The sequence below is a fragment of the Cariama cristata genome, unplaced genomic scaffold (genome assembly GCF_000690535.1).
Source record: "Cariama cristata isolate BGI_N322 unplaced genomic scaffold, ASM69053v1 scaffold11208, whole genome shotgun sequence".
Lineage (NCBI taxonomy): Eukaryota > Metazoa > Chordata > Aves > Cariamiformes > Cariamidae > Cariama > Cariama cristata.
The window spans coordinates 18,374-28,504 of NW_009629425.1; the positions used below are offsets into that span (position 1 = coordinate 18,374).

General features: G+C 37.0%; 1 protein-coding gene across 1 annotated transcript in view; it reads right to left on the minus strand.

Moving 5' to 3' along the window:
* CDC40 (cell division cycle 40) overlaps window positions 1-9,541 on the minus strand; it is a 25,417-nt gene extending 15,876 nt beyond the window's left edge. Inside the window, exons 1-3 of the mRNA XM_009705166.1 lie at window positions 9,521-9,541; window positions 6,444-6,530; window positions 4,718-4,847 (exon numbers count right to left, since the gene is read on the minus strand). Of these exons, the coding sequence (XP_009703468.1) occupies window positions 4,718-4,847; window positions 6,444-6,530; window positions 9,521-9,541 (238 nt within the window). The remainder of the gene's footprint in view (window positions 1-4,717; window positions 4,848-6,443; window positions 6,531-9,520) is intronic.
* Between the last annotated feature and the right edge of the window lie 590 nt (window positions 9,542-10,131).

The window sequence follows — 10,131 nt, forward strand, 5'->3', positions numbered from 1 at the left end:
GAAAGAAGCACAGTAATAATGACATATTTTAGTCACCTCCTTGTAGCAGACTGTGCAAATCTCACACCAAGATGTGATGAAAGCAGCATTTTTACACAATGTACTTGTGCCATGAAACAGTCATGTTAGAGATTCACATGAAAAAAGCCAATTGATCAGTGCAGGAAACTTGATTTTAAGACTTTTTTTTCTAAGGATACACATTTTAACAATGACCATAATGCAATATAAATCAACATTGTTGAGGAAGCAAAGAAAGCCATAAAAACACTTACTACAATGATCTTGATCTCAAAACAGGAGGGCTAGATTAAGTAAAGAAGATTTTAAAAAGGAACAGAAAGTGAGCACCAAAGGATAAAACCTTTTCCAAATGCAGGGACACTTCAAAGACACCAAGTAGGAGAGAAAGAACTAATGCCTGCCAGCTATTAAAAGAAGACTTCAAAGAGACCAGAAGGAAGTGAGCACAACTGAACAGTATGTAAAGAGAAACTATTAGAAATAAGGAACTATTCTTCAAAGACCTGAAGTTGCATCCAAATGTGAAAAATACAAAGAACCAAACTCTAGCAGACAAAGTAAACACTCCAGTAAGGCAGTCCCCCCTCAAAGGCAAGGAGCGTATCCTGTAAGGTATCAAAACTAACACTTGTCCTTTGTCAAAAACTGCAGGGGCAGAAAGCATACCGGACAGCATGTAGGCCAACAGATGATCAAGGAATGAAAAGAGAGCACCAGTGAGGTTTTTTTAAACACATGTTCATTATGGAGGAGCCTGGGTAGGCTCTTGTGCCAGAACCTTCTTTTATGGGTAATGTCACAAAATATCTACCTTGAAGTGAACTGTCAGGAGACTAAAGAGTCAAATAAGTGGTAACAAAACTCCAGGACCAAATGGCAGTTATCCAAGAGATCTAAAGCTGTACCAGAGTGCAAAAACTCTCACCTAGTATTGTCTCAATATGAAAGAAATGGTACATTATCAAATATGATGCCAACTTTCAAAAGATGCTTCAGAGGAGATCTCAGGAACTACAGGTCAACAAGCCAGACATTTGTATGGTTAGAAGTTTCAAGCAGTAGAAACTGCAATAAAGAAAACAATGAGTAGGCACTTGGATGAGCATTATATACCACAGTAGAGTAGACAACACAGCCTTCTGTACAGGGAAATTACCATGATAAAACCTCCAGAATATTTCTGAGGTGACAATCATGTGAATGAGCAAAGCTTGGTTGATGTTGGATACCTTTACGAAACTGAGTTAGACTGATCACAGGATGCCTCAAACTCACTTTAAAAAACCCACAGGTATTTACATGGTCAATTGATTAAAAGTTACTAGAACATTGGCAGGAATAAATGGCCGGTTTGCACAGTACAGGGAAGTTGCTGGTGGATCCATGCTGTTCAACATATTGATAAATTATCTGGAAAAAGGGAGCAACTAGCTTTTACAAAGTTACTCAAAGTTCTAGAGAAAAATGCAATGTTAAGAATTCTTAGAAACTGAAGGGAAAAAGCATCTCACCTCTTTAAAGCCACAGAACAAATTCATGGTGAGATTATATGTTAAATGCTGTGCACAGCTTTGCTGTTCATCGCACGAATAACACAGCGAGACTAGCAGAGACAGAGAAGAGAAACAAGCACAGCAATAGGTATGGAAATGCTGCAACAGAGGAAAAAAAAGATTGACCAGATCTTTTCAGGTGGAAAAAAAGCAGACTGAAATGAAGTTATGGCAAAGATCTATAAAACAAGGAATGACACAGAAATGGTGGATAAGAAACAACTGCTCATTGTGTCTTTCAACACAAGAGACTAGGGTATATCAAGTCAAACTAGAAGGCCGTTAAGTTCCACAAGTTCAAAACAGAAGTACTTCCTCACACAAGGTGCTGGTAAGCTGCAGAACAGCCCGCAATAGTTTACTATGTACACAGAAAAACTATATGCATTCAAGATGCAGCTGGACAAATTTGTCAAAAACAAAACCCAAACAAAACCAACAAATTCACTGAAAATTAATAGAGACATTGCCCCTGGTTGAGAGACTGCATATTGACAAAAAAAGTATCAGACGTATCACTATTCACTTGCTTCTTTCTTCTACTCCTCACTAGGTACCCATTGCTACCCACCCGTCTAACGGGATAAAGGGCTGGAAGGACCCTCAGTCGATGACCACATGGATGGTCTGTGCTATCCAAGCATCACAAGGAAAAGGTACTTTCAACCATAAATATTTACTGCAAGAGAAGTAGGTGAGAAAGATTGTCTGCCAAAAAATACTTGGGCTTTGTTTGTGATTAATATACAAGTTTCTCACTGAATACGTATTAACTTTCAAGATGACATATAAAGCTTTTTTTTTTTTTTTAAGACTCTGCAGCGGTTGAGCTGTTTTGGATACATGATCTCATTTACCACCCCCTCTGTCTTGTACCACACTCATCCTTCATTTATAGTCATTGCTTGTCTACATGCTAGCCATTGCAATTTGTTTGAGCCACCTGCCTTAGCACAATGGTGCTAAACATCCTAACAGAGACCAGAAGTCTCAAGATCTGCAGCTTTTAATTAAGAGGTTTACTTTCTGTTCTTCCAATATGTTATGACTTAGTCATTAAAAACATGTATTACTTAGACTTATGTCTAGCAATTATACTTGCGTTTTTATACTTGGTCTTTTCTGAGAAGATATTTATTACCTCCATCCAAATGGAAAAGAGAATATTGAATTTTTTAATAGACAACTTTTTGACAATTTAAAGGAGTGCTGTTTTTAGCAGACCTTCTAGTGAGCCAGGATATCATGCTCAGTTACTGCATATTCTAGCCTGAACTTCAGCTTCTCAGTGCTTGTTCTTGCAGTTTAAATTGCCTATATCTCAGCCTTTTCATCATTCCATTTTCACTGTACCCAGATCATTATCTATTGAAGATTTCTAGAAAGCTGAATATGATAGTTGCACAGTTGCCAAGGTTATCAGTCTTGAAAATATATTTTTATACTCTTTAGTATTACAGCTTTCAAGGCAGTTGCTATACACTGATGATATAAACCAATAGCAGGAGCTTTGAGAAGACTTACTAGTTCTATCTTCCCCCAAACTAAACTTCACAAACAAAAAATGCCAAAATCAAACACTATATGCCTACAGACCCTTTTTTGCTATATCTATTTTACACACACAAAAATGCACAACCCACACAATGCAATATTTAATTTCACAGAACAAAGCCTAATCTGTCTATTCAGGTCCTGAATAGGCTCCTACCTGCATTGTCTGTCAAGTTCTAACATCAAAATTGCAGTCAAGTAACTTAAAGTCATAATATGGAACTAGACATCCATTTCTTAATATTGGCATTTTGCTCATATTCCACACCCTAACAACCAGTGAAAAGTACCTATTAGCTAAAACTGTGCAAAAGGAAAAAAACTTTGACATCTATTTCAATTTTTAACATTTACAAGAAAACCTCTAATAAAACCCAAATACAAAGAGAAACTGAGGATTTCATAGTCTCTGATATTAGCTAATTTTTTCTTCCAGGTTTCACCGTAATACATGGCTCCCACAGATGTTAGCAATAAAGTCCCAATCTCATCCATCACAGAATGCAGTAAGTGAATTCATGCATGCATAAAGCCCTAATGAATTCAAGGGGACTCACGTGTAGATTTTAGCCATGACAATTTGCAGGGAGTAGTATTTCGAATGTAAACACAAATAAAGACAGAGTCAAGTCTGCTGTGCAAAAAGTTGAGTATTGTGACACTAAGTTTACACAGGAAGTATCAGAACTTGCCCAACAGACTGAATTTGAAGAATATAAAGTGATACTTTATCTGAAAACAAAGATTCATATTTGCAAGACAAGCACTTGTAGTCAAGTTTAAAACTGAAATGAAAGCTTACAATGAAATACAGAAGAAAAATTAATGACTGTTATATGTAAATACACAGCAATTTTGTTCTTTCAAACATGTCCAAAAGAATGCTTAGAATTCATAGTCTTTCTATGTTTTCCCTATTAAAAAATCCATTTTTCTTAAAATCCAGAAAAAGTCTATTTGAAACTCAGGCCCCTCCAAAATGCAAATGTTTCATTTTTCAAATACAACTATTTACATGTGAAAATGTTCTTCAAGAAAGCAGCTACCGTAATGACCACCAATATAGAGTCCTTTAGGTGTGTCTTTGCTAAGAACATTTTAGTAATGTATTCCCACTTTGATTCCTGTTCATTCAGCTTCTATCTAGAGGCAATCACTCTGACAAACCTGACAAATCAGTACGGTTTCCTTTTGGTATTGAGAGCACTACCTTTAGTTAGGATCACATGAAAGAATCTATTTGCATAACAGATATACAGTTACTTGTCATATTAAAAGTGTGAAATTTTGATTTGTGTTTTCTACAGTGATGCAACTAATGGAAGGATTAATTAGGAGGGGTTTGGTAGGAGGTCATACACTTGATTACAGTTTCAAAGGGAACTACAAAATCAGATTTCCCAAATAAATACTATGATCTCCAGCCATACGGATCCTCATTCAAAGACCTTTCCCCATTTTATTAAGTCTGTTAAAAAGCAATTTACAGAACTTGCAGTCCTATTAACTGTTCTATAGTGAACAACTTCTTTTGTCCAACCTGGGCATAATAAAGGTGGAGGTGAATTCCACTGTTAAAGACTTACCATAGGTTGCAAATGTTCTTCTCTGTTGTTCAAACATGAAATCATTGATGTGAGCTGGTTCTGCATATCCAGAAAGCATATTTCTAGGTGCAGCCATCTGCTGAGTCCTAAATGGGTTTTCTGGTCCAAACTACATCAACAATGTTAAAAGAAAGTTTATCAGAATTACTAATTTCTTACTTTTGTGTGTGTACTTTTTCAGGAAAAAAAAGACAAGAAAAAAAACCCACACTTGTCTTTCAAAAACTGTCAAGCAAAATCACTTCAACTTTCTAATTCTTTATGACTACTGAATAAGCTACTTAGTCTGTTATTTCATACAGTAATTGCTTACACAGTTTCTTCGAACAGCTCGTTTCATGACTGAACTTTCTAGCCTGTATTACTGGTACAGAGGACAAATCAATATCAACTACTTGACACAAAACACTGCCATTCAGTATGTGATGTATACAAGCATTCAGAAGACAAAAACATAGCATACTGTCCCGTGTAAGGGGGAGATATCAAGAAACAGGTATCAGGTCCTACTGAACTCGTGTACTTAATATGGAAATTATACTGTCAACAATATTTTCGTGCAGTTAAAAAGTAACTGGGGACTTCCTGTATTATTCCAGGAAATACACTTATGAAACCCTGCCTTGCTTTTTGTCTTGTGAGATGACAAACGCCAGTCTTCCTGACCATACCATGGGTAGGGAAAAGAACAGTGAACACAAACAAATGCAATACACTGAGATTAATCAAACTAAATTTAATTGTAACCCCTGTCCTTGTCAGCCATATTTGCAGACACCTGAGACTGTCCCACATTAGGCTTCCCTAACTAAAAGACTTGCACGAGGTAACCCTGTAGTAAGTTTAAAACAGTATTTTTGCTCACACACTTCATGGCTTTGGTATGGTGCAAAATGCAAGCTTGCTATGAAAAGGCCAATTTATGTGGTTTCACAAAAGGTTTTCTAAACATAACTAATGTAGAAATTTCAGATTGATGCAGCCTTTGTCTACCTAGAATGCTAACCCCTGGTCTAACAGAAGACAAACTGTACAAAGAAGTTAAATAATGAAAAAAGTTAAATGCCTGAACAGGTATTTTTATCTTTCAGATAGCCTGTCAGTTATAATAAAATAGAAAGTGGTTCACATGGCACCAGGCAGTCCAAATTCAGCCTAAAATGGTTTTTTCTATACTCGTTTAGCAAACCTTAAGTTACTAAAATCCTTAACACTGAATAGTTATACTGAAACGGTTACACTGATGTGAATAGTTATACTGAAAGTACTTGGATTTTAATTTTAAATCCTCCTCTTAAAAGCCATATATCCACAAGACTTACAACTGTTCATTTTACTCTAAGTAGCAAAATAAGTAAATAGCAAAGATGTGAAAATAGTAAGAGACTATTTTAATGCAGTTCATGTTTTACTCAACATCTTTACAATGCTATTCTCCTAGCTCGATTTCTTATTTCCATAGCTATAATTCTGATAAACATTTTAAGATTCTTCTTAGAACAGCTTTATGCAGGATACTAAAATTCAAGCATTAAAAATACCAACACACCTGTGTAGAATCTTTTTTCAATTTACCCAAACTAGATTCCAAAATACAGCAAGCATCCAAAGAAGATATGTCTTATGAATTTCACATTAGATTTATAGAACCTCTGCCCTTTAAGTCAAAGGCATTTCTGCTCTAAAGATTAATACTGTTTCTCACCTCAGGTGCAAACATGGTATCGTAAGTGGGATTGTATTGAACTTCCTTGATAGCAGGATCAAGGTGGACTCCTGTTTCCACATCTTCCTGAAATAAAACAGACATATTAATAAACCATTTTTCACATACAGACTTTTAAATATATGACATTACCCCTTTTCAGACCAAATTAATGCTGTAGTTCAAGTTGACACTTCCAGCACCATGAAAGGAAAAGAGTAGTTTGGCCAAAGTTTCTATTTTTCAAAAATATTCATTGCAAAATCAATGTTGGGCCCCCACGGAGAAATTCATCTAAAATACACACAGCATTTTGCATGTGTATTATCACTTTTTTTTGGAAAGACTTCATGCACACATTTTAAAAACAGTCAAGCTTTTTTTTTTTTTGGAGGATGCTCGAAACCCAGACCTTGTAAAGAAGAGCCAATTAAAATGGTCACCAATTTAATACAGAAGTGTGAAAACTAGAGTTCTACAAAAGGTAGAAGGCAGAAGTCACACGTAACTGTTTTGAAAGATAGCTGGGAAAAAAATATTAGACATCAGCCCAAACATACATATAGCAATGAGTTTCAGAGAATCCAATGATCCCTTATCTCCAAGTTTTTACCAACAGGTATAAACATAATTCAGCTTCAGTATTTAAAAGCATTTCCAAGTTTCTTGTGACAAATATTTAACTTGATAGATGAAGGGTCAAGAAAGAGGGGCTAACCGAAAGAATAACTTCTCAAGTAACTCAAAGGGAAAAAACTCAGAAGGGCACATGCAGCTGAAGTAGAAGACAGAAAATGGGAAAGAAAAAGGCTGATTAGGTGGCAGTGCTCAAAAAGATCTGGTTTCACAGAGCTCTACAAAGGCTCATTTACATTGATCCTAAATTGACACTCCCTCCTCCATTGCCACCCAAGGGCTCAGTTAATGAAGGAGAATGTTATTTTGTGGTATTATTACTGGCATTGCTTCCTGCATCTTTATTCTACAATAAATACGTTGGAAAGGGATTTACAATGTGCTAGTATATTGATAATATCCCTAGTAATTATATTGAAAATGCTATCTTAGCATCAGTGTTTAACCAGTGCTCACCTACAACAGGATCCAAAAGCATCTGCAACTCACGGCAGCAAGCGGCACAACAGATGATCAAATTTTATCAGTCACTTCATCAATAGAAAATTACCTTGAACAAACTCAATTGTGCTTTGTATTATAGTATCTTGAAAGAGCAAAATGGCACATTCTTTACTTATTTAACATTGTTAGCTCTTCTCTGACATGCCGTGCCCAGAAGCTTTTTTCTCCCCAATTCAAGAGCAGGTCAATTACAAACAAATCTGCTTAGGCATGCAAGACTTTAAAGGTTTTTAAATCTTGTTTTCTAGAACACAGAAAAGAAAAAAATACCTAAAGATCTTTGGCTTGTTACCTGATTATATTTGGTTAAAACTGCTCAGAAAAAAAAAAAATTACATCAGTAATTCCATCAATTGTTTTTCGACTAAGACCACTGTCTTAGCAGAGTTGTTAGGTCCAACTAGAAAGCTTTACTCTCACTGCGTATCAATTATTTCAACCGGCAGGTCCAGCCATCGCACTGCTCTTGCTTGAGCCCTTAGCGCTGCCAGTTCTCGGCCTGACCTCATTTCTCTCATCACACGACCTTTCCAATTCACTGGCCTTGGGTGACAACAGCTACCGGTACATTCACAGCCCTGACTTTCATACATGGTGAACTTGCCTGGGAACAGCACAGCAGGCCTAATCCAGTCATTAAGCAAGAAAACCACACACCTCCCACCACCACCACCACCACCTAGAATACGACCATATTAAAACCCTTTCCTAACCTGTGTTATCTACATACTTATCTTTCTTTTCACACCTCCATGGCCTGAGGACATTTTCTACAGACAACTTTTTCAAGTCACATAGTGCAGCTTGCTGTGCCAGCTAGACTTCACATTTTATCCACCAACCTTATAATTTGAGACAATAGAAGTTAATATCATCGATAATATGACAAAATTTATCTGATCAACTGTCAGTGACATTTAAACAGTTATCAGTGTACTTGAAATTAAGACACAGGTTTTTTCCTGCTCTTTAAACTGAAAAAGTGAGAAAAATCCAGTTTTGAAAAAATGCCAAGAATTTTTCAGTTCTGCTATTCCTCCTCTTTTCTCCCTGTTAAGTCCTGTTATATGCTGCTTGGTAACTGAGAAAAGAAACAGATTGTGCCATGAAAGCCGATTCTCTGCTGGACGATTATAGCAATTCTGGTTCTACTTTGCTGCTGGTGGAGCAGTGCTGAGTCACTTGGAAGCCACACAATATGTTCGCTCCTAGACCACCACAGGCATAGTCTTTCTGCGTGAAAACCATCGAGCCTTGAAATTGAAGCACATGTTATATTTATCAGAGCTACACTCCCCAAGACCTCCAAGCCTTATTCATGCTTTCCTATATTTGGGCATCAAATGATCTGTCAATATGCTGCTGAAGCACAAAATGGTTCTCTTTTCACTATGCCATTTGGCTTTAAATTATCTAATAATTTTAAAGCATCCCAACTCCCCACTTTACCTTCTCAGTATTTCAAAGAATCGAAATCTCAATAGGAAAATAAAAGTATTGGCACAATATATTCTGAAATGTTAGTCTACGGCAAGAGTTTGAATTGCAGCAGACAAATTATCGTTTGGTCAACATCTAATAAAAGCCATTTTGCACAGCATTATGAGACTCTGCTAGGCAGCAGAAACATTAAAAATATTAACCTAGTCCATCAATCATTTCACAAATTGGCAAGGTATCTGCATTGAGGTGTTTTGGTTGGTTTTTTTTGTTTGTTTCGGTTTGGTTTTTTTTTTTTTTTTTTGAATGAGAAGAAAGAACTCATCAGCAACCTCTGCACATGGTGAAGATCAGAAGATCACTGGGTACAACTGCATGCATCGCCAGAAGACCATTTCAGCAGAACTCATCTTTCTAAGACCCAGAAAGCAAAAAAAGTAAACATACAGGTCTTATTGCTCTGTGCCTTTACACTGGCAACAGCCAATAGAACTTACCTGCATGCATTCTAGGTGCATTTGCCGTAGCTACAGCAAACAGGGAGGAGATCACAGGAGCAGCAGTCTGCCAGAGCTGCGACAGCGATAAGGTAATCTATAGGATCACATCCCTCTGCTGTGCTGTAGTTTTTCCTTTGATCACACATGACATGTCTTGATCTATCTAAAAGCCTAAGGTGAGCAATTCATCACATAGCTTACGTCCCAAGTGTGACACAAGTGGCTCTGCGGGATGGAAGACTATCAGTAGCTAGGCTGAAGAGGAGGGCATCTGTGAATTCAATGATGGGCTAAGTATTACCCTAGGTCACTTCCCACTAACAAAGGCACAGCGATCATAAAAAGGAGGGTCAAGAAGCTGTCAATTTAAACAGATACAGTGTCCCTCCAGAGAAAGCTAAAAGTTTAAAAGTTCAGCTGTAGGACTGGCAGAGAAGCAGCTTGTGTTTGCTGCAACTTGGGAACGGTATAAATAGGGCTTTATGGCAGGCTGTAACATCATTAAAGGTGGTACACCCCATATAACCTGGAAAAGAAGAACTAAGGTTTTAGGAAGTTATGCTTTACTGAATATGGCTTTCTTGGAAGACATAATACAATGGAGCTGC